Source organism: Ictalurus punctatus, chromosome 18, assembly GCF_001660625.3.
Source record: "Ictalurus punctatus breed USDA103 chromosome 18, Coco_2.0, whole genome shotgun sequence".
Lineage (NCBI taxonomy): Eukaryota > Metazoa > Chordata > Actinopteri > Siluriformes > Ictaluridae > Ictalurus > Ictalurus punctatus.
In genome coordinates, this window is record NC_030433.2 from 18748055 (window position 1) to 18773898 (window position 25844).

The following is a 25844-nucleotide window of genomic DNA, read 5'->3' on the forward strand; positions in this document are numbered from 1 at the left end:
AGTGCTGTCTATACACTCACTGTCCACTTTATTAGGAACACCTGTACATCTGCACATTCATGCAGTGATCTAATCAGCCAATCATGTGGCAACAGCACAATGCAAAAAAAATCATGCAAATACAGGTCAATAGCCTCAGGTAATATACACACCAAACATCAGAAGGAAGAAAAAGTGTGATCTCTGTGACTCTGACTGTGGCATGAATGTTGGTACCAGAATACCAGTTTGAGTATTACAGAAACTGGTGACATTCTGGGATTTGGGAAAACAGCTAGATTGATTCACACTGCCAGGAAGGAATAGTGACTTGTATAATCACTCTTTACAACCATGATGAGTAGAAAAGCATTTCAGCATTGCACAAAACATAGAACTTTACAATGGGCGGGCTACAACAGTCCACATCAGGTTCCACTCCCATCAGCCAAGAACAGGAATCTGAGGCTATCATTGGCACAGACTCCCCCATACTGTTAGAAAACAAATCACCTGGTCTTTTTCCAGTCTTTAAATGTGTTCTGATTGGCTAAGACAAGTTTGATAACTGGTGGACTACACACACACACACACACACACACACACGTCCGAGGTTCTGTGTGGGTTTAATAGTTGCTCATTTCACAAAACACCACAATGTACAAACTGGTTTTGCAGAATAAAAAATGTATTACTCAATCACGATGTCCTCACTTTCTCCACCGCTAAACTGTACTTAGTTTCAGCTTTTCACATAGGAAGTAGGGTTCGCACTGTGACATCACTTCCTCTTCCTCTTCTTCAGTGCTTTCCACTCACCTTCCTGAGTGGCTAAACTACCATACAGCTCCTTCACCTTCCTCTTCCTCTCCACGTCCCTGTTACACACACGCACATGCTTCAGAACACTGCATATGACCGGAATAATGCTTACATAATGACAGAAAATGTTACATCACACTTAGCTACTTCATTTACACTCTTTATTTAATTTGTCAATCATTATGGTATTAGTTTCATTTGGATTGTGTGCGTGTGTGTCATACAGTGTACAGCGTGTAATGTGCACTATATAGTGTACTCTGTAATGCACTAACCTGCGCAGGCTGTCAGACAGTTTGGTGTGAGCGAGGAAGCGTGTGTCCTTCCTGATCTCCCTCAGAGCACCTTTAAACTCTTTCTTATACTTGTGTTTCAGTCGCTCTCTCTCTTTCTCCGCCTTTGTGTTCCCTCGTTTCCTCCCGTAGTCCACCCTAAATGCCATCAACACCAAAAGATCACTACATTCATACAATTATCAAATGTGTGAATATTCATGAAATAAAATGTGTGAAAGATTCACACACTGAGTATGTTATTAAAATGAAAACTACATCATATGCAAACTGCAGAACATTACACTCAGTATGACAGGGCTGAGACTTTAATACTCTATACAAATATAATTAATAATTAATACAAATTCCGTCCGTCAGCTACTGGGCACACACACACAGGGTATAACTCACGCACTCACTAGCTATAATCACACACTGTATGTGCACTCACACTTCTACCACTTTGGGCTGCAGCAGTTTGAGAGGGATGGGCTTCTTCTTATCAAACACCAGTGGTGTATGCTGGGACGGTGTCTCCGGGATGACCTCTAGGATTTCTTTGTGCAGCTCCTACAAACAAGGCAAAAGCACACATCTCGTTCACACACCTGCAAATAACGTGTTGTTGTGTTCTGTTCTGAAATGCGAGACACCGTGTGTTGCTCACTTGCAGGGCTGCTGGGTAATCTGTAACAGGAAGATGTTTAGCCAGGAGGATTCTGATTGGCTGGAAGATGTGCTGGTAGGCAGGAAGTTGTTGATAAAGCGCTGTGCATCTCTTTACCAAATCCAAACACACGTAAAGCACAGACAACCTGCAACACACCGAATTCAAATCAGAATCAAGGCTGGTAAGCTCTCAATGTGCAAAAAAACAAAGAGGAGGACATACACTACACGGACAAATGTATGTTGACGCCGGACCATCACAATCTTTCTATACGATTTTGGAGTGTGTCTATGGGAATTTGCGCCCGTTCGGTCTAAACGGCATTGGTGAGGTTGGGCACAGATGTAGAACATTCCAATTCATCCAAAAGGTGTTCGAAAGGGTTGAGGTCAGGGTCACTGGAGTTCCTCCACATAAACATGTCAAACAAAGTCTTCATGGACCTCGCTTAATGCACAGGGGCATTGTCACTCTGGAACAGGAAAGGGGATTCCCCAAACCGCTGCCCAAAAGTTACAAGCATACAATTGTCTAACATGCATTTGTATGCTGTAGAATTAACAATATCCTTCACTGGGACTAAGGGGCCAAGCCCAAACCGAAGACCATTATTCCTTCTCCACCAAAACCAGATTCATCCATCAGACCGTCAGATAACGAAGTGCAATTAATCACTCGACAGAACACCTTTCCACTGCTCCAGTGAGTCCGGTGACTTTGCACCGCTCCAGCCGACGCTGGAGGCTTGTGTGTGGCTGTTCAGCCATGCAAACAGGTCATGTACTGATGTTGCTTCCAGAAGCTCTTTGGAACACTGTAGTGAGTGATGCTACAGAGAATCGGTGGTTTTTACATGCTACGTGCTTCAGCACCCTGTGAGTTATTGTGGTCTAGCGCTTGGTGGCTGACTTGTTATTGTCGTTGTTTTACAATTCCACTTAAAGCTGACTGGGGCAGATCTTGCAGGGCAGAAATTTCTAAACTGACTTGTGAAAGTGGCAACCTATGACACTTTTAAAGCCACTGAGCTCTTCAGTACAACCCATTTTATTGCCATTGTTTCTCCATATAGGGTAGCTGGCACTAGTGAAAGCACACAGTTGCTATGAATTAGATGCTGTAGATGAAGTCACCATTAATAGTAATAAAAAGATCAGTATTACAGGGTTTCCATCACAAATATTACATCTGGGCTGTGCTCAGATATATGAATGCCCGCACAAATGCAGTACATCTTATCACATTAAGAACGTATATTCTACATGTTTAGAAGCTAACGAATGCTTTATTTCCAACTTGGCTAGGATTGCTTGGCTGATTGCTAGTAACATTTAACATAATTAAAACTCATTCGCAACTGCGTACGTCTGTGAACTCGAAGAGTGTGTTTCACCGCCCTGTGACACGAGCAGCAGTTCAGAAATGCAGTTGGCGGGCTTCATGCATCTCAGAGGAAGCACATGTTAGTCTTCACCCTCCCCGACTGGTATATGCCGCATGATGGGGAGAGCTGGCTGGTGGGTGGGAAATGGCAGGTGACCAAATAAGGGAGAAACCGCATTGATGGGGGTGTCTCAACCACCACTAAGTCTAGTCCTTCTTGTTACTAATATGCATGCTTGAAAGACCTTTAAAATACGCTTCAAACAGGAAGGAAGCTATTGAAGAAAAACAATTTCAGACATTTGACCTTGACACTGTTTGGAAAAATCTAATCGGCTTGTCTGCTGGTTACATTGATAATTCCACATGAATCCTACAAACATTCAACCACTCTTTCTTGAGCTATCATGCTAATAAGAATCTTGGATGCATGGACAGACACATAGAAAACCCAAAAACATAATTCATACAAAGAAATCAATCTAAATTGGGTAAGTAAATATATACTCTGTCCCCAGACCTACACTCAGGTATATCTCAGATATGTGGGGAATTACATTCACAACAATACTACAGGTTGACGCAATGGTTACTTTCCTTTACTCTATATTACGCAATATTTATATTTCTTTTTATATTTTAGCTATAATGTTACATTTTAACTGCTAAGTATTACTTTTCGAACTAATTTATTATGCATCCAATCTCTGTTGCTAATTCCAAAACATCATTTTAGAGCTAGTAATGGGGGACTGAGCCATTGATATGGAGTTATTGGAGAGAGAGAGAGAGAGAGAGAGAGAGAGAGAGAGAGAGAGAGAGAAAGCGAGAGAGAATATTTTTTTTGTATGCTGATAATATAAATGTAGAACAAACAAACAAACAAAAAAATAAAAAAATAAATATTTATACTTGTTCACCGGCCTTTCTGTCTCATTACTGCAATGACACGTGCTCTCTCTCTCTCTCTCTCAAGTAACTGCATATCAATGGCTCAAACCTTTGCTTCGCCTCGTGACCGCATTACCACCTCGGGTGCGGGTGTTAGATCTTTGTGCTGTGGTGGACGGTAGGCTAATTTGTCCCTTAGTACAGTTAACTTTGGCGAAGTGATATGGAACTGTAATGCGGTCAAGACCTGAGAAACGTCTTTAGCTTTGCATTTACTGAAAAATAATTGTATACCTCGGAATGTCGGTCGGCCAGTCAGAATCAAGAATTCAACAGCACGGTGGTTTTTGGGTTGTCTGTGTTTAATGTATGATCTGCATATATGAATTATGTAAAAATGTGTGTTTAAACTTTCATGTTTGCAGTCTTTAAGTGACGTGTTTAACAATAATTAACAACAACAAAAAATAATTAATTCAAATTTGTTGGTGTAGCACGACTTTTTTCTTCAGGGCAGGAGATTGAAAAACGCCGAGCTCTGTGTGTCTGTATGGAAACTTCACATACTAAAATAAACACTGGAGTCATCATCATGATGCATAACTGCTATCTGACAAAGGAAAATCACAGAGGAGTGATAATTAACACACACACACCCCGCCTTTACACTGTTTAAACCTTCTCAGATTACAGAATTAATCTTTTCCATAGAAACATACAGACGGAACTGATGTTGTCATAATGGGCGTTAGAGCGATCGACCAATCAGCAGTGAAGATCTTATACTTTAAACCAAGCTCACACCTCACTGTGCAGTAAAACTGTGCATAAAGCTTTAGAGTATGTGTTACATTTACATTTACAAGGACGTTTTGGCATTTTGCAGACACCCTTATCCAGAGCGACTTATACTTCTCACTTATACAACTGAGCAGTTGAGGGTTAAGGGTCTTGCTCAAGGGCCCAGCAGTGGCAGCTTGGCAGGGCTGAGATCTGAACTCACAACCTTGTGTATGTGTACGCGTGTGTGTGTATGTATGTTACTTGTAGTGGTCTCTCTCCCTCTCTGTAGTAGCTGTCACTCTGTCTGCTGATGACAGTGAGATGCTTCTCCTGGTCCAGCTGTGAGCAGACTGTGGATCACACACATGCAGCAGCTCACTGCTTTTCCCCTGTGGCCTGAATGGAGGAACCACATGGTAATCTAAACACACACACACACACACACACACACACACACACACACACACACACACACACACACACAAACAATTAAATTGAACATTTGTATTAAAACAGCATCCTCCTGGTGGAAATTAAAGCAGTGTTAACAGCATTGAAGTGTATACTGTTGTAATTGTGCGTGTTATTTGTACAGATGCGTGTATTACCTGTGCAGGTGTGTGTAGGGACGGCAAGGTGTAGGAGACCCAACAAGTAGTTAATGAGTTCAGGTATAAAGCGCTGGGAGAGAGAAACACACTCCACTGCTATACAACACAGAATCAGACCTGCAGACACACTCCCCAGAGACAGGACTGCACACTGTGTGAGAGAGAGACACACACACACACACACACACACACACACACACACACACACACACACACACAAGAATGAAATACTGAATAAAACCACATGAAATTAGTGTTAAATCCTCACAGACACACACACTACCTTAGTGAGAGCCTGGCTGATGTAGAGGAAGGCTGGCGTTGTCACTGGATGACGAAAATCAGATGCAGGAAACAGCAGAGTGGCGATCTTCAGAGAGATGAGCTACACACACACACACACACACACACGCTACTCCTCACATCACACAATTCAGATATACTTTATATACTGTAAATACAGATGTTTATACACATACCATATCCAAGCCTGGGACTGCAGCACGACCTTTGACCTCTACACTCTGCTCCATAGTGTGAGCGGCATCACCAATCAGCGACTGCATCACCTGACACGCTGCTTCAGGAAAGAGCTGAGACAGAGAATAGATCTGCCTGAGAGACAGAGAAAGAGACAGAGAAAGACAGAAGACAAAGATTTTGTTTCTATTCTGTGTAAAATAACTCGGATGGATGACAAACACACACACACTTACGGGATGAGTGTGTTGATGGTGGTGAGCTGTGGAGGATTGTGGGTAGCCAGTTCCCCTACATACTCCAACAGGAAGCCAAATAACTTCTGTAAAACAAATACATAAAGTTTAACCCCGCCCCATTATCTGATTGGCTGAAACCCATCAGAAGAAAGCAGCTCAGATGGGTACTATGAAAACATATATAACCATTTAATTTTAAAGTTATACTGATTACCACAAACCACACATACATTATCGAGGCACTAAATACTCACTTTGCAAGTTTTTAAATATTAAATAAATAAATTAGTTGATGAATCAGAGGAAGAGAACCAGTAATTCAACAACCAGCAAAAACAGAAAATGATGCAGCAACTACATTAAACTGGAGTGTCTGCTGTGGGGAAGTTTCTCTTCAAGTTTTGAACTTCAATTCCCATAATACACTGCAGCAGTGTAGAGACGGCCGACAGCATTAAGGTTTGAAATGGGGAACAGTAAGCACTTCCTCATTCAGCAGCAGGAGTTACAGTTAGCTGCAGTAAGTTAGTAATAAATGTGGAAACAGGATTGAAACAGCACTGGACTGAAGGGTTCACATACTAAATTGATCATTCAGTGTGTATGATGTCATATCAGAGGTCAAAGATCACCTGTAATTTAGCTTTGTTTCCCACAGCCAGACTGGGGTGATTGCACTTCTTCGTTCTCTCCAATATGAGGCGCTGTTCATCAGCCGAGTGACCCTGCAGCATCGCCTTCAGATCCGTGTAACACTCAGGAGCTAACACACACACACACACACACACACACACACACACACACACACACACACACACACACACACACACACAATCAATCTCCTTCCCTCCCCGTTTGTCTGTCCTTGTCTCTGTTTATCGGTCTCTTTGTACCTGTGAAGGTGTAGGGCAGCTCTGAATGGGCTGTGTCCTGAATCTCTTTCCTCTCCTCTTCACTTAGCGTGCGCTTCACTTCAGCAATTGACTCTTCCTCTTTTTCATCATCTTCCTCTCCCTCATCATCTCTGCTGTCCTCCAAATCAGAGTGATCGTCGTCATCATCATCATCATCGGTTTCTTCATCACCACTACCACTATCATCATCACAATCATCACCACCCCCTTCATCATCATTCTCCTCCTCTTCATCATCTCCTCCTTCACCTTCCTCTTCCCCAATGTTCCACTTCCCATCCTACACGTGAGAGAAATGTGTCTTGGATTAGTTAAAAAAATTAATGAGTTTAACAACAACAAAAAAAGTAGTTTTTCGATATAGGCCTTTTACAAATCTCTCGCCTAAAGTTCCCCTTAGAAACTGTTTCCAAACGGCTGTCATTTTCATTGTTGATCTGCTGCTCAAATTGTCTGAACCGACACAAGAGAGCAAAAGGTATTTAATCACTCTCTAACTATCACTACCATTAAAATGTTATCTGTAATGTGTTCACTTTGATGTTCGTCGTAGATCTATGGCTTATTTTTTATTGCTAAATCTTTACAGAATTATTTCTATATAGCTTGTGGGGTCTTAACTACAACTGAGGCCAAAAGTTTACATACAACTAGGCCACACATTTTATACAGTTCTTTTGGCAAGTCAGTTAAAGTCAGCTCACATCACTGGTAAATTTTAAAGAATTGAATAGAGACAGATTGATTTGTTATAATTCACTATATCAGAATTCCAGTGGGGCAAAGTTTACATACACCAAGTTGACTCTCTTTCAACAGTCTGGAAGATTCCAGAAATTGATGTAATGACTTTTAGAAGCTTCTGATTGGCCAGGTGTCATAAGTAGGAGTTAACTAGGAGTGCACCTGTTGACTCAGTGCCTTTCGGCCCTTGAGACCACGGGGAAAATCCAAGCAACTCGGCCAAGACCTCAGTAAATAATTGTAGCCCTCCACAAGTCCAGTTCCTCCTTAGGAGCAATTTTCGGAAAAAAAAAAAACTGAAGGTACTGAAACCATCTGTACAAACAGTTACATGCAAATATGAAAATCCTGAGACCGCAGATACTACATAATTTAGGAAAGGCACAAATTAACTCTCAGGGATGAAAGAAAGGTTTAACTGAGCCCCAAAAGACATCAACAAAAGAACTGGTGAAGAGGCTCGAAGCATCTGGTACCAAAGTATGAACATCCATCGTTAAAAGAGTCCCTACATCACCATGGCCTGAAACACTATCACACAAGGAAGACCAACATAAAAAAAAATCCAGACTGAAGTTTGCAAGTGATCACCAGGACAAAGACCTAGCCTGCTGGAGGAGTATCTCTAGTCAAATATTTCACTCAAAAAAATGTAATCCAAGGCACACAACTGTAACACACAATGTGCAGTTTATCGTTTATAGTGTAGTTCTTGTTGCTTCTACATTGGGAGTAGAAATATGAGGCACTTGAAGGACATTTAGAAAACTCACTGTGGATTACGCCATGGGGAGACATCTTCAAGTAGCATATAATGGCAACCCAGACAGTCTCATAGTGGAAGCATTAGTACAATAAAAAAAAAAAAACGTATGAGGTGGAGATCGTTTGAAATTATTATTACAAAGGGAAATGTTTTATATACATCAGATGAAGGCTATAGACTTGATTATATAGACCACTAACTGATTTTAGGCCTTTTCTCTGACTTCACTCATTTAGTTCCCCAGGGCATGGTGCTGTACATGTTAAATAAATTTAAACAGAAAACATATATACAAAATGTCCAAAAATATTGATATTTTCCCAATATGGCACATTCTAGAGGTGATTTTTTAGACTAGCTCTAGATTTACTCTACCTACTGGCATTCTGACACTAGCCACAATTTAGCTGCTTGAGGTGAGAGTCCATTTGGGGCAGTTTTGGGTTTGTGGAGGATGCACCCTGAAGAAGGCATTTCTGCCGAAACGTGTGGGTCTGCAGCCCATTACTTCCCAACATGTTAATATTTCTGCTATGGAATAAACATTTAAATAAAGGCTTTTTAATCATTTCGATTCTAAGTGTGCCTTGGATGACCTTTCTTGGATTCTAATTTCCCCCCACCGAAGCGCACCTTCAAACATATTCCACAGAACTTCTGAGCACACCTTTATTTGTTGTGGGTTTTTTTCCTTCTTGAAAAATTGAACCGTTTGGCCATAATACAGTATTATAAGTTCTTTATTCTAATACTTTGAGATATTGGATTTTTGATTTCCATGAGCCGTAAGCATCAATATTAAAACAAAAAGACGCTTGAAATATTTCACTTTATGTTTACTGAATCTAGGATATATGAAAGTTCCACTTTTTGAATTAAATTACGAGAAAAAAAACTTTTCCACGATATACTAATTTTTTTAGGTGCACCCGTAGGTCCCCCCCCCAGTCCAGAGACACGTGCGGTCAGCTGACTGGCATTTCCAAATTGTCCGTAGTGTGTGAATGTGTGTGCAGTTATGTCCTATGATGGGTTGGCACCCTGTCCAGGGTGTCCCCCGCCTTGTGCTGTGAGATCCCTGGCATAGGCTCCTTTAGTGTGTGAGAGTGTGTGTGTGTGTACCTGGTAGGACAGTGTTTTGCGGTCGTCCGTGTCGAGAATGAATCCGTCGTTGAGGTCGTCAGCTGATATGTGTGTGTCTTTGGGATTTTCCTCCACCTCCCCCTCCATCCTCCTCCGTCTTTCTTCCTGTACAACACACACACACACACACACACACAGTAATGACATCAAAGGTGCTTTAAAATCCCCTCAGACTGTGCTCTGTGTGTTCAAGAAGAAGTGTGTTCAAGTTGGCAGCATGTTTGTGAGGATACAGCCTGTGTGTGAGAAGTCTCACGAAGTCCCATTTTGTGGACAAATGTAAAGCTGTGTATGCTCATTGTGAGAGCCATGACGATCAGAACTAGGTGTGTGTTCAGGGTTTTGTGTGTGTGCGCATGTTACCTCCAGTTTCTGCAGTCTCTCTCTCTCCTCTCTGGCGATCTCCTCTGGATTTTTGAGTTTCTCAGACGGCTGAGCTTTCATCTCAAATCCCAACTCCCGCACCATCATGTCATAATCATCCAACTACACACACACACACATATGAGCACGTAAAGACAGAACTGCAAGTCTACCCATACACTAAACTATACTTAACACAGTGCTGAATATAATATTCTTCAGTTAGGCCTGAAGGTGGCGCTGTAGGTTTGATGGAGTCATTTTTCACACTTTTCTGAAAGAATCTGTGAGATTAAGATAACCTTTGCCCTCTTATGGGCACTTGACTGCATCTGTTTCTGTATACACTAGCAGGAAGCAGCATGCTCAGTGATGAGTCAGTGATTGGTCAGAGAGAGTGTGATTGTTTTACATTAAATTACATCACCTTCGGTTTGTCCTTCTCCTCCTCCCGTTCTCTGGGAGTTTTATGTGCCAGAAGGTTCTGGATGGACTTCCACTCCTGGTCCAGTTTCTCCGTCAGCTCATGTGTCTCTTCCTTCTGTGTCTGACGCTCTCGCTGCACACAACACGCTCATCGTTACCATTACAATCATCACTAGTGCATAGCAAACTGCAAACAGAAAGCATAACGGCTGACTGGAGCTTTTGCTGTTGTGCGTTCTTCACCTTCTCCTGTTTGGATTTGAGGATGAGCTCCTCGAGGAGCTCCTGACGCGTTTTGTTTTTTGCCTCCTCTTCTTCGCCGGTTTTCTTCCTCAGCAGCCCTCCACCTCCTCCGAAATGTGACGCCGTGATTTCAGCTTCAAACAGACACACACACACACACAATGTTGTTATTAAGTATATTACAGAGATACACTTTTTAAGTGTCTACAGTAATACTGTGTGTGTGTGTGTGTGTTTTCTAACCAGACAGCAGGCCTTTCTCCTCAGAGTCGCTCTCGCTGTCCACTCCATCTGTAAACTTCTCCATCTCAGCCAGGGACTGTCCATAATGTGTTAATTCCTCCTCATCATTCAGATTAAACATGTCCTTCTTCACTTGATCACGCTGCACACACAATCAGGAGATATATATATATATATATATATATATATATATATATATATATATATATATATATATATATATATATATATACACATATATAAACACAACACACATACACAATGTTCTATCATTTTACATTTTTTTTATTCGAACCCTAACCCAGATTCTTCAGCGTAGTACACTGTTTCATGCCCCTTATTACTCTTCCTTTATATCTCTTTATCCCACAGCACTTTCGAATCCTGGATTCTGACCGGTCAGAACAGCAGCTCTGACAGTAGTGCAGCTGCCAATCACAGGTTTATATTAACGCACTTGTTCTAACACATTATCGTTTCTATAGTAACAACTCATTCACACAGACTTGTATGGTGAAGGATCCGTATAATCTAAGCCTAATAATAAACAGATTAAAACAGTGTTGATATTTAACAAACGAAAGTGTGTAGTCATTGATATGTTGAAGTTTTCTCGAAGAAGAGGTTTATTTAACATTTTTGGAAGGAGTCTGCCATTTCAGTGCTCTGTCACAGAGGTAAGGCTGTAACTTTACATTTTCCACCGGGGACAGAAGAGCTTGCGCTCTGTGGTTCATTGGTAACATGAACAGCTGCATTTTGTCTCATTAACTTCATGAGAGAGAATAAAGTTGTTGTTTTTTAATCATTGGTAAATTGCTGTAGAACAAGATGAGTAAAACACCTGGGGACGTGCTGTTACTGGAAAACAGTCAACTTTGATTTGCCGTATCACACCACCCCAGCATGGGTTATACCTTACTTACATACCCTTAATTCCAGCTCGTTTAAAGTCCCCATGAAATAAAAATTGACGTCCTGTGGCTTTTAGTATGAACATGTTCGTCTTAAGGTTATCTACGAGATAGTGTGCTCTAAACCAATGGCAAAATTCACATTTAGAAGATACATGTATTCAAAATTTACAATCTCTCTCTACCACCAGTACAGATCAACAATTTTGATGACATCATTCTGCACTTCAGCTTCTCAGTACATTTTCTGTCCAATCAAATGCTCTCTAGAATCTGAAGTGTCCCACCCCCAACATTATAAAAATCCATGGTACTAACTGTCAGGTACGGCTTAGCCCGGGCTGTGAGGTAAGCTAAACACTATTGGCTATTTAAAAAGGGGGAGGAGCCACTCGATATATCCCACCCTGTTTCAGTGAAAATTATGTAAACACAGCAAATAACGCTGTGCGTTTCAAGGCATTTCACGGGGACTTTAACGTGCCATTTCCAAGCATAATGTTAGTAATAATGACACACTGTACATGTTAAGTGTACTGCGCGTTTACCTGTCTCTCCATGGCGAATCGCTGCAGAATTTTGTCCTCGGGTGCCATCTTGGTGTCGTACTCTCCAAAACGCCGGTCGATGAACGAGTTTGCTTTGTGTTTCATTCTGAATTCCTTCAGCAGAGTGTGCTTACGCTGCACACAAAAACACAAACAAACACAAGCCCAAGTCAGGTATATTTGAACAATAGACATGGTCACAAAGCAGCTTTAGAGAAATCCACATATAACTTTAGATCCCTAATGAACAAGCCAGAGGAGACGGTGGTGAGGAAAACCTCTCTGAAAGTGGGATTATGAATCACTGTACACAAATCTATGCACACACACACACACACACAAACAGTGAGACAGGCGTTACCTTATTATAAGCTTTAGAATGAGATAGAGGGTTAAACTGAGATGATTACTTGTCGTTAATAATTTAATCGATAAAACTTCTGGACGGTAGATTAAACAAGGTCATCATTAGAGCGTGTAGCTTGGCGGTAAGCTTTGAGGACACACGAGGACAAACGAAACGAGCGCGCCGTAGTTACCTCTGGGATCATTTTAGTTTAAAAGGTGATAATGTTATTTGCAATCATACGATACAACAACCAGCACCATGATATACCATTTGAAAAGGTACGTCCGGTGGTCAGGATATGAAACTACACAACCAACAATAACCACCTTTTTAGCCGGATAAAAACCTGGACCTCAAACGGTAGAAGGAATAACCGAACGGCTTTATAAAATGATCACAAATAACATGTTGCCTAGCGGTGATGCATCACCTTCGAGGACACCAATACACAACATGGTTTTCGAGAGTTGATAGATTTCATTCAGCCGGACTACAACATTCCGTCAAGAACGGATTCCTGAGACGGATTAGCATGTCGTCTGGTGGGTGCGTTTAGCTTCGGAACATGTAATATATAAATAATGAAATGTTATCCATGCGAGGTATGGAAGTCTCGACCTCAAGCAAGACTGCCGAAGTAATAACTAAACGGTGTAGGCCTGTAACCTCTTATGGACATTCATGAGTAAAAGTACGCATTTTCGTATTCTGTGCATATTTGGGAATAAAATAACACTTACAATATCAAAACAACCGATTTGCAGTATGAATAGGCTCACGTGCACTGGCATGTAGATAGCCTTAGTGACACACTGTATATTATAGTATATTGGATTATTAAACAATTTTTAGCATTTTATCAAATGATCATAATCATCAATAAATTTTATTTCCCTGTTGTGCTGCTGGCTATATGCCACTGCAGTAGACGCAGCTTGCGGTATTAAGATTAACGATTAATTGGTCATTAATTTAAATGACAATCCATCATGGGAATTTGTGTAAATTGACATCCCTAACACAGAGTGTGACAGAAGGTGAGGCAAAATGAGAGAACGAGCATGAGACAGGAGTTACCTTGTTTTCAGCTTTAGAGTGTGAGACAGAGCGTGAGACAGGTGTTACATTGGTATGAGCTTTAACATGCTAATTAGAGAGATTGTGAGTGAGACAGGTAGACAGGATCTACCTTGTTATGAGCTTTAAAATGATCATTAGCGTGAGACAGAGCGTGAGACGGGTGTTACCTTGTTATGAGCTTTAGAGCGAGACACGCCTGGCAGTCCCACATCGTGTTTGCTCTTTCGGCCCAAAACATCAAACTTCTTCTTGTTGATCTTCACCTCGAACGGGTTCGTCTTAATCTGAGCATGTGCACTACTCTTGCGCACTTTATCACACACACTCCTTTTCTTCACCGGCTTCCCCATTTCACACTGAAACAGAAACAACCATCAATCCAACAGCTTTTATTCCAACAAAGTCACGTAATCATCATCATCATCATCATCTCTTACACCAGTGTTCATTGCAGATAAAAGCCTAGACTTACTTGACAGTTATAGTAAATGTTTAACAAAAAGAAAAAAAGACAAGTGATCAGTGTAAACAGTGACGTGTAGAACAGAATTAGCAACGTTGTGCAGAGTAACACCAGCTCTGAAGCTTGTAGTCACAATGAACACTTTCAGATGAATCTTTGTATCAGCGTGTGTTGTTTTCTGTAATGACATCATCAACTATAAACAGCTTCCTGTCACCATCATTAAGCAGAACACTGGCAGTGTTAATTACAGATAAATGGTGATATAATGATTCTAACAGCATGGAGGCAACAATGTTATCCAAGTCCTGCATGTACACTATATGGCAAAACTGTGCGAAAGTTTTAGACCCCCCCCCCCTTTTTTTTAGTACAAACATTCTTATAGATTTTTATTTTACGACTTCTACATTAGAGTCAGTACAAAAACATTTTAGATTTCCAAACATTAGTTTTCCAGCACAAAATTAAAGGTTACAGAATAATGCTTGTCTCTCAGTAAAGAAGGCAGCATATTGTGTAAGACACACTTTGTTGAATGCTGCTGGGGTTTCCTGCAAAAATAAGAAGCAAGTGCGATAGTCAAAGTCTCCAGAGGAACCGTGGCTGGTTCTGCAAGATGCTCAGTAAACCTTACAGCTCATTTCCTTATAAAACTGCACAAAATGTACCGGAAACTACTATTTATTTTTAAAGCAAAGGGTCATCACACCAAATATGGAATTTGCTCTCTCTCTCTCTCTCTCTCTCTCTCTCTCTCTCTCTCTCTCTCACTCACACACACACACACACACACACACACACACACACACACACACACACACATACATACATACAGAGTTAAATTCTCTTGTTGTGCAGTTAAACCCAACTCGACAACACCTCTAAACAGTTAGCCTGGTTAGCTTCGTGAAGCTCGCATATAAACAGTGCGTGAAATGCTATCTCAGCGCGCGAGCCTGTCAGTCTGTTTTCTAACCCTGATCACTTACCTCAAATCAGCTGAAACACCAAATAATGAAAGGATCAGATTTAAAGTGACAGCTTTGGTGAGCAGAAATTCAGATTGAATCCATCACGGAGTTGGATGAATTCACGTGGTCCACATAGCAACAAACTCCAGCGTGTCGAACCCCAAAGGTCAAAATTTACGACGGGGCTAACCGGCTAATCTCGCCACCCACTGGACGGGAGTGGAATTACAGCACTACACTACACTGGCCTAGAGTCGTAAAATTTTCGTTTTTTTTTTTTTTTTTTTTTTTTCATGCTATAGGCTCTTGTGTGTTAACTTTCTCAGTTAAGAGCTTACGTCCTCTATCTAAAAACGTATCCATTTTAAGTAGTTTTAGGTTTTATAATCTTGTGGCTAACAGTACACTAGTACATCAACGGATGTCTCTGTTCGGTCTTTGTCTTGGTGTGCTGTGTAGAATTGATTTAATTTATTAATATTTCTCATTTTTATGTACTTCATAGTTCAAAGTTTGACAATCCCGACTTACATACAGGCAAAATTAATAATTATAATTAAAAAAAGGATGTTCTAGAATTTCTATGCGGCCCCCCTAGCGCCATCTGGCGGTACCCCAGGAGACCACGACCACTGCACTACACTACACTACATTATACTACTCTACACCACTGCCTGTCTGGCTAACATAATGAAATCTTGAAAATTATTGCATTCTGTTTTTATTTACATTTTATATGGCATCCTAACTTTTTTGGAATTGGAGTTGTCAATATATAGATAGATAGATAGATAGATAGATAGATAGATAGCTCGATAGCTCGATCAAGTGTTACTAGTAAATAGATACAGTCTTGTGAAAAAAATAAGTACATCCCATGGATTTAGATTTTTGATAAAAAGGTGTGGGTTATAGTGGACACCTAGATGAACACTTTACAGTTGGTTATATGACTGTAAGTCATTCCCTTCAAATGCTATTGAAGTTAGAATCGTGTATACCAACGTCGTATGTAACTTAAGAGACGGCCCCTTCATTTGCGCATATCTGCGAATACCGAACGTCCAACGTCAAACCAACTTTATGCCAGTCCGCTAGGTTCATCTTTTCTTGTGGCTTGTCTGCACAATCCTGAGGAGAGCCTTCTGGCCGTGTACAGAGGTGTGTGTGAGTTTTGACAGTTGGAGTCAAATCTTGAACAGCTGAGCTGTGTGTTTTGATATGTCACATGACTACGTTGAGGTAGACATCACACTGTCATGTGATGTCACAAGAATACCCATAATACATTTCTGCACACTGAGTTAAGGTTACTGTCAGCCCCCATAATGCAATTCTCCTCACTGAGCCGATTGTTTTGATGGATGACATGGCTGCAGTCGTTTATGGCCTTGTCCAGAGAACCCAGAGAAATCTGACACAGACACGAGGAGAATCTGTAAAACGCCAGAGTGACAGAGTCTGGGATCAGACCACGGACCTGTGTGAGGAGACCAGATCAGCTATCCAATCCCAATTTCTCAATTTCCCTACACATAAGCACAACACTAATATAGCAACAAGCTCCTCTCCTCTTCTTTTCTCTCCTCTTCTCTTGTCTTCTCTCCTATTCTCTTCTCCCCTCGTCTTCTCTTGTCTTCACTTCTTTTCTCTTCTCTCCTCTTCTCTTCTCCTGTCTTGTCTTCTCTTCTCTCCTCCTTTCCTTTCTTCTCCTCTCTTCTCTATCTTCTGACTGTTTCATGTTTAAAACACATACAGGCAAATAAACCCACAGAGTGTTACCACACAAGCAGTGTTTATCTTGTGTGTGTGTTGTGTTTGTGTGTGTCTGTGTGCATGTCTCACACTGTCCTCCCTCTAATCAAACCCAGATTCATTTATTTACTCAAACACACTGCGCATGAGCCGGTTTGTGTGTGTGTGTGTGTGTCGGCATGGTGCTATGAAAACCTGCTGCTTGTGGCTAAAATACACATACTCAGAGTTCCCACAGTAAACTGCAACAGTGGCCATGTTGAATCCTTTGATCTGTTTTTTTATATTTACACAAACTTGGTAATGGAAAACACACACACACACACACACACACGATTGGTTACTGTTGTAGTGAGCTGTGATTGATTATTCAGGTGTTGTAGTGAGCTGTGATTGATTATTCAGGTGTTGTAGTGAGCTGTGATTGATTATTCAGGTGTTGTAGTGAGCTGTGATTGATTATTCAGGTGTTGTAGTGAGCTGTGATTGATTATTCAGGTGTTGTAGTGAGCTGTGATTGATTATTCAGGTGTTGTAGTGAGCTGTGATTGATTATTCAGGTGTTGTAGAGAGCTGTGATTGATTATTCAGGTGTTGTAGTGAGCTGTGATTGATTATTCAGGTGTTGTAGTGAGCTGTGATTGATTATTCAGGTGTTATAGTGAGCTGTGATTGATTACTCGGGGGTTGTAGTGAGCTGTGATTGATTATTCAGGTGTTGTAGTGAGCTGTGATTGATTATTCAGGTGTTATAGTGAGCTGTGATTGATTACTCGGGGGTTGTAGTGAGCTGTGATTGATTACTCGGAGGTTGTAGTGAGCTGTGATTGATTACTCGGGGGTTGTACTGAGCTGTGATTGATTACTCGGGGGTTGTACTGAGCTGTGATTGATTATTCAGGTGGTGTAGTAAGCTGTGATTGAATTGTCGGGGGTTGTACTGAGCTGTGATTGATTACTCTGGCTTGTACTGAACTGTGATTGATTACTCGGGGTTGTGCTGAGCTGTGATTGGTTGAGTGACTGTTATTATGGCAGGGTTATAGTGTATGTGAATCAGAAACAAGTTGATTTAAGTCTCATTCTGTCTATCTCACACTTTCTCTCTCTCTCTCTCTCTCTCTCTCTCTCTCTCTCTCTCTCTCTCTTTCATGCACACACATCCAGTGCTGGGAATAAAAATAAAACCGTAAAATCTGGAAGCAATCTTTCTGTCCCTTTCTTCTCTCACTTTTTCCTTGTCTCTCTCTCTCGCCTGTCTCTCTCTCTGTCTCTCTCAGCAGGACAGCAGGATCTGTTTTTCTCCTTTGTGTAGTGTGTTTCTGTCATTGTTCTGTTGCTATGAGTCTCTGTTCACACTGATTGACACAGGATGTGAGTCACACACATACACACACACACACACACACACACACACACACACACACACACACACACACACACACACACACACACACACACACGGGGATTAGAGAAGGTGATGTCATGCAGAGTGGTGATCAGTCTTTGGCTCAAGATCTATAAGGACACACACACACACACACACACACACACACACACACACACACACACACACACACACACACACACACACACACGTCTTTGGGTTTTACTGGAACTCTAAAGGGAAAAACAGGCAGAGAGAACCAGCAAAGTTCAGTCAGGTTTATTTATTTGGCAAAGAGCAGTGATTATGTGGCTGGTGATTATTCTCTCTCTCTCTCTCTCTCTCTCTCTCTCTCTCTCTCTCTCTCTCTCACACACACACACACACACACACTCAATGGATGTATAAGAACAAATTACTTTAGGGCTTTTCCTGTCGCACAACGATCGCTCTTCCTCTTGCTTTTTGTCCTGAGACTATGAGGAAGTAAATAAGGAAACGGAAAGGATATGGGAAAATATGAAGAAAATGGAGAGAGGAAGGAAAATATGAGAATAATAAGAGGTAAAGGAAAAGGGCTGAGCAGAAAAAGAAAGAAAAAGTTAAGGAGGAAGAGTCTTGTTAAAATACCACAGAAGAGTCTTAACAAAGGTCTTGGCTCCTTTGGTCCACTCATCCGGAGTCAGTTTCACCTGTGCAGGTCTACTTGTGTTTTACAACCAGGAACTGATCCAGGAACAGCGGGAGTAAACTTCCTGCTTCCTGGTTAAACATGTGCAGAACTTCGACCCGTAACAGGAAGTGACAGTGGTTTAGTGGTTTCAGCACCTTCATCACTGAGATGTTTCCTCCTCCTCCTCCTCATCATCATCATCATTATGTACAGTATATACACACTTATTTACAAATTCATTCTTCATTTCAGTGAGCAGAAAAAACAAATCTAAGCAACAAACCAAAAACAATACGACAAATGAACGCGTAAAGGCAAAGGACATGAAGAGAAAAATGAAGGAGGAGGATTTTCTCCAACGTTAGAGCACAATAAGAGCAGAGTTTTAGTAGTGAGATGAAATTAAAGTGGTTTTGTTCTCTTGTCATTAGATTGCTGTCACGCTGCTGTTAATGTGCCTGACATCAGGGCCTCTGTTTCTCCTGTGGGTCTCTCTCAGAGGAGGCAGATGAGGTTTTTGCCCTGTTGGATCTCCTCCTGGACTTTGTCGCTGGATGTGGCGATCTCGGCTTGCGCGCTGAACACGGCGCTGATGAAGCTGAGCACAGTGCCGAGCAGCGCTGTGTAAAAAGCCCAGCCCACTGAGCACAGCGCCGGGTTATACGCCGACGAGTTTACACCACAGTACTGCTTCACCTTCTCACTGCCCCACCCTGCGGCGTACAACAACTGGCCCAGGATCAGGAACAGACCTGCGAGCACAGGAACACACACACACACACACACACACACACACACACACACACACACACACACACACACACACACACACAGAGAGAGAGAGAGAGAGAGAGAGAGAGAGAGAGAGAGAGGAAACAGTTACAAATGAGACTTCAGCAGATGAAAAACAGACTGTCTCACTCTCTCCCTGCCTCTCTTTCCCTCACTCTCCCTGACTCTCTCTCCCCTTGTCTCTCTCTCTCTCTCTCTCTCTCTCTCTCTCTCTCTCTCTGTTTCAGATGAGGAAATGAAAACTGGGTCATAAATTCTTTCCACATGTTGCCCAACCGCTGCTGACTGATAGGAGGCATGGTTTCAATTCACACACACACACACACACACACGCACACACACTACTGTGTGCAGAGACAGGATGAGTCATAAGTATTTAAGAGTCACAAAAGAAGAAATAAACGTGAGATTTTAATGATGACACTCATCTCACACTCATGATCACCCTCATCATCTTCATCATTCTCAACACCATCATCACCATGAGACTCAAAGTGCTGTGCATGTCGCATAGCTGCATAAACCTGAACAATCAGTCACAGCTTAGAGCTGCACCCCGAAAATTCTGCTGTAGAACTCTGCGTGTGTGTGTGTGTGTGCGTGCGTGTTTGTGATTACATGTGCATGTGTGTGTGATTATTTGTCGGTGAGATTATCTTTGTATGTGTGCATGTGTGATTATCTCTGTGTGAGTGATTATCTTTGTGGGAGTAACTGTGTGTCTCTATGATGATCTGTGTGTGAATCTGTGTGAATGTGTGTGTGTGTGTGTGTGTGCGTGCGTGCACGGAATGATGTCACCACTGGGCTATCTGTTCCTGTAGGATCATTGAGTTAAATGGCATGATAGGATTTTCCTACAAATGACACAAATGTTTAATGAAAATGTAAACTCGGTTTCCATCAACTTAATGAAGAGCAGCATGATGACATCATTAAGACAGAAACGGCCAATCACATTAGGGTAGTGTCCCAGACTCAGGAAAATCTATGACCTCTTACATATGCACACACACACACTGATTGTATCCCCACCCACACTAAAGGAAATAAAACCCCTCACACCGACTTCTTCAGAAATCATTTCACTTTCTTTTAATGTTCATATTAAACACATTAAACACACATTCACCTAACCCCCCCCCCCCCCGAGCCACCTATCTACAAGTGTTCCTTACAGACTGTCTACAGAACCATTAAGGTTCTCACCCACACCAGATCCCAAAAGAACATCACCCTCACACCTAAACACCTTCACCAGCTCTCTGTTCATTTCCTCTCAGCTGCTCACACACTCTGATCTTCTGACACTCGTCTGCTCTCTGGATTTCAATTCAGGGCTTTTGATACTCCAGAACAGTACTTCTCAAGTGGCTTTACTTCCGGACGCACGCTGTATGACCCAACACTACACTACAGTTGTTCATCATATAGAAGTTAACTAAGAAATGCATATTGCATACTAATACTGTTATTAATACTATACTAATAATGATTATCCATTTCATAAGCAGGAGAAAGTTGGATAATAATCATTTACTACTTATGATATCAGGAAATATATCAACGTACATAGTGAGCTGTTAAGGTTGTACCTCATAAAAATTTACAATGGAAAATATCAGTTTATTAAATGCAATGCACATGCTTAATAAAGCGATAAAGGAATTATTCACATGACATTAATGTGAAAATTTGGCCTGTATATAAAGGTATTCACGTACTCCTGAGTGAAGTGCAATTTACCTAGCCTAACAAATAAAACAAACACAGACCCAGATATCCAAACATACATCCATCCATCCGTTTTCCAAACCGCTTAGGTTTAGTTTGCATTATGGCAGTAAACGATAGAAAAGAGTGAACGCTTCCTGGAGTGTCTTTAATCTGAAGAAAAAGAGTGTGTGAAATATGCCTTTTCCCACAGGATATACTGGGATCTTTCCCAGTATATCTTTCCCGGGATCTTTCCCGGGATACACTTCAACTACCTGGGATTATTTCTACTGCTTATTTTATAGAAGGTAAAATATGGCGTAATCGTTCCCTATGCATGTACTGTGTGTAGCCCGTATAGAATTACTTGATATGACGGATTCAGACAGGAATAAAATCTCCGAGATACTGTGAAGATTATGATGATGAAGATTACCCAAATTACCCACTTTATCTCTCTTTTAAAAAAAAAAAAAAAAATCAATCAATAAAAATCTGTTTAATATCTCATTCTCATATTCACATGCACTCTTATTATTATTTATTTTTAGTCAACCTGTTATATTTGTTTTCTAAAATTACAAAAAATAAAATCCAAAAAAAATGTTTCGTATGTGTTCCTCGGCAATAATAAATAACTAAATGTGTTTCTAAAAAAAATTCTACGCTTTCATAAACAATATAAAATTCTATTATTTATTCTATTATTGTTATTATTATTAACTTGTTTTATGGAACTGTGTGGAAACTGGATATTTACAGTATGTTTAGCGAGTGGATGAAATCATGACCGAATCGCACCAGAACACTACATATTTAAACTGTTCCACTGGGACTCATGGACACACTAGCACTTTAGTGCAGAGGAAACCTTGAGAAGGTTTCCATATCAGTCACCATGTTGGAAAGGGCTAGACAGCCTAATGTGAGACTCGATGGTTCCCAGAATGCAATGCACACCTCAGTGGAATGGACTAAATGTGAAAAGACAGGTTATCATCCCTGTCCAGTCAGAATATTCTGGAACGAACACCAAGATAAGCTCAGCTTTTCATGTGTGTGTGTGTGAGATAGTGATAGAAAGAGAGAGCGAGAGAGAGAGAGAGAGAGAGAGAAAATCCCGAATGGAAATGACACAAGAGTAAAAATATTGTGACTCACTTTGAATCGGAATGAAGTTAAAGAGCTTTGGGCTTGACCTCTGACCTCTATGAGGTCATTGTTTGTGAATCCCACACACACATGCGTGCGCACAGACACACTCAGGGGAGCAGTGTAGTTTAGTTTAGTAGCTGGCGCTTCATTGCAGTGGTAAATGTTTAAACAGCAGGAAGGTCTGACGTGACATCACCCTGCTTACAGTATAATGTATAAACCTGACTGTCTGTCTGTCTGTCTGTCATTTGCAGACACTTTGTAAAAGCAGCTGAAATGTAACACAATATCTTAATCAAAGACTACTTATCTCGATTACTAGTACATTTTATGGATAAAATTTTGAATGAATCGAAAGTGAGCTGTAAGTGTAGCAGATGAGTGTTTGGTCAGCTTATCCTTCAAACTGAGACTGCATCAAAACAACAAAAACACGGGCATTATTTTATCAATTCAACAACGCAGAACAGTGAATTGAACGTGCAATAAAATAGCCTACATCCTGCGCACGTTTTACTGCACACATTTTATGATTTCAGACCTTAATTTAGTATATTGTGGCTTTCTGAAGTTGTGCACACAATTAACAGTCAGAGTGTGATATAAATATAAAAGAAAATACAAAACGAGAGGATGTGCTGGATCAGGTGCTATATTATAAGCGGTCAGATGATGAGGGCAGAAGCGATATTGTTAAATTAAACCAAATTTACAGTGGTGGTTTCGATTAATCAGTCCGTACAGGATTTCGTGGAGATTTTTTGTGATTGTTGCAGCGAAAAATGCTTGATTTTGCTTTTTTTTTTTTTTTTTTTTAATTTACAGTGCAATTTGTGGAGTTTGTGTGTGTGTGTGTGTGTGTGTGTTTTTGTTGTTGTTGAAAAGCAGTTGAATTGGCGAAATTGCAATTGCTCGAAATTGTTTCGCACGGTCTTTCACAGCGATGTTTGTTGGTAAATGAGACTTGTTAGCTGTACTCATGTTCGACGCGCGTGAATGGAAGTCTTGAATATACTCTTTACCTGGCTGCAATCACAATAACTGCAATGTCTATGTATGATATAACCTAATCTGCTGTAAACTATGTCATAGGATGTTATGTTTACATTTACAGCATTTTTAACAATTCTATTCTAGTCCTTTTTTGTACTGCCTGTTATATCTGACACTTCCACACGAGAACTGTGGACTGGTCGGTACTACACGGTCACTTACTGTGCCCATTGTCCCTTTTTAGTAGCATTGTACGGTCTTGTGGTGTTTGCACTTGCACTTTATGTAGAAATGTCTAGGTCTTATTTAGTTCTGTGTCGTCTCATGTAGTTAGTGTGTTGTTTTATGTTGCACCATGATCCTGGAGGAATGTTGTTTCATTTCACTGTGTACTGTACTAGCTGTATATGGTTGAAATGACAATAAAAGCCACTTGACTTGACGTGACTATTTATGCAGTAATACTGTATATAGGCAATGCACTAAAGTCCTTTAAGATTTATTTCAATCCTTGCCATCTTTTCAATCATATGGTATATCCTTACATCATATTTATTTATTTTTTTATACATTCTTCCTTTGTAGATTGTCTCTTGCTTTGATGTTACATTGTATGGCAGCAAAGAAATATGGTATTTGGTTTTTTCGGTCCACAATGTCTGTCCTTGATTTTTTGTGGTGTTTTTTTCAGCTTCTTTTACTTAAGAAACATCTGGCAAACTTAAGCATGAACTACATGCAGGTGATTTATCTAGAATACTCTGAATGGTGAATCCAGAGCACCCTGTTACCCTGAACATCACTGAACAATTTCCAGGTCAACATGGAACCCAGTGGGCAACTCCCCCCAGTGACCTGCCCTCTACTTGACTGAGTTTTTAATCCCCTGGGTGTATAGAATGTGTAGTTGTGTGTGTGTGTGTGTGTGTGTGTGCGCGTACGTGATTGTTTGTGTACCTGCGATGCCCTGCAGTAGTCCACACACATTGAAGATGCTCTTCCTCATGATGCTCTGGAAACAGATGGTGAAAATGGAAGTGAAGGCCACGGCGCTGAGCAGCAGGATTCCTGTCGCCAGAAAAATGGCTGCCGCCTTCCAGAATCCGCTCGCGATCTCACTGAATGTCAGCGCGTAAGGGCCACACATGACTCTGCCAACAAACACACACCGCCCAAAAAGCCCCAGTGTGGGGCGGTAGGCCTCACTGGTTGCCTCAGAGGCAGAGTCAGGTACACGTGGGAACCCCACGAGCCAATCAGTGCTAAGGAAAGCGATGAGCTCGCTGAAGGCCGCGGCGATACTGAGGAGTGTCCAGAGCATGGAGCGGCACGTCACAATCACATGACACATGATGATGTCGGACGGAGGGATGTATGGGGAAGCCTGAGTGAAAAAGTGTGCAGGGCTTGTATGGGGAGGCGGAGAAAAACAAGGAAGTGCAGCAGAAAAAGTGGAGAGTGAACCAGCCACTCCAGGTGGTGTCTCAAATCACAACCTTTTATGATTCCTGTCGCCCTCTTTGTCTTCGTTCCTACAGATATAATAATTCTGTCGTTCTTCTCGCTGTCTGTCTCTTTTTTTCCTTCTTCAGTCTCTCCTCTTTTTCTCCTACATCCTACTAAGGAAGCGAGATCATGGCCGTCTGTCTCTCCTACACAAACACACAGATACAGAAGGTCAGGTTAGCTTTGGTTTAAACAAACACCGTCTCGTTATTTTTGCAGGAAAGTTTCATGAGTCACTTTTGAGTCTAAAAGTGAAAATGAAATGACACCGACTTAGACGACTAATGTGGCTGAATAATAACTACATAGGATGGATGGAAGGCAGGGATGTTTTAGAAACCTACCAAATAGAAGTTTTACAAACAGTTGCTTTAGTGGTTCCTATTAAACACTAACGACTGGAGGCAGCAACTGATGGACCCTTCATTCTACACTCCTTTAACACAGGTGGAGTTTCAGTACAGACCACATTGGAATTACGGTCAGTAACGGTGAACTGTGACTGTGCGCCATGACATCATCAGTGTACACCACTCACAGTGACATCATTTAATTAGCTACTTA

At 41.2% G+C, this 25844-nt stretch overlaps 2 protein-coding genes across 4 annotated transcripts in view; both read right to left on the bottom strand.

Moving 5' to 3' along the window:
• Positions 1 to 586: 586 nt before the first annotated feature.
• nop14 (NOP14 nucleolar protein homolog (yeast)) lies at positions 587 to 15479 on the bottom strand. The gene is made up of 19 exons (XM_017493579.2): positions 15322 to 15479; positions 14034 to 14222; positions 12438 to 12572; positions 10976 to 11117; positions 10733 to 10866; positions 10491 to 10622; positions 10064 to 10186; positions 9680 to 9805; positions 7027 to 7327; positions 6766 to 6896; positions 6131 to 6216; positions 5894 to 6029; positions 5698 to 5799; positions 5412 to 5565; positions 5065 to 5224; positions 1744 to 1891; positions 1528 to 1646; positions 1077 to 1232; positions 587 to 857 (listed from the first exon to the last, which is right to left on the bottom strand). The coding sequence occupies exons 2-19, from the start codon at positions 14214 to 14216 to the stop codon at positions 761 to 763; spliced, it is 2565 nt and encodes an 854-aa protein (XP_017349068.1). The 5' UTR covers positions 14217 to 14222; positions 15322 to 15479; the 3' UTR covers positions 587 to 760.
• Positions 15480 to 18768: 3289 nt separating this feature from the next.
• The window catches only part of lhfpl2a (LHFPL tetraspan subfamily member 2a), a 13059-nt gene continuing 5983 nt past the window's right edge, over positions 18769 to 25844 (bottom strand). For 2 of the 3 annotated variants that reach the window (XM_017493634.3, XM_053687922.1), the window contains exons 3-4: positions 24732 to 25426; positions 18769 to 19870 (exon numbers count right to left, since the gene is read on the bottom strand). In XM_017493634.3, coding sequence (XP_017349123.1) covers positions 19614 to 19870; positions 24732 to 25125 — 651 coding nt within the window. In that variant the 5' untranslated portion in view covers positions 25126 to 25426 and the 3' untranslated portion in view covers positions 18769 to 19613. The remainder of the gene's footprint in view (positions 19871 to 24731; positions 25427 to 25844) is intronic. The other variant, XM_047161875.2, reaches the window with a different exon arrangement.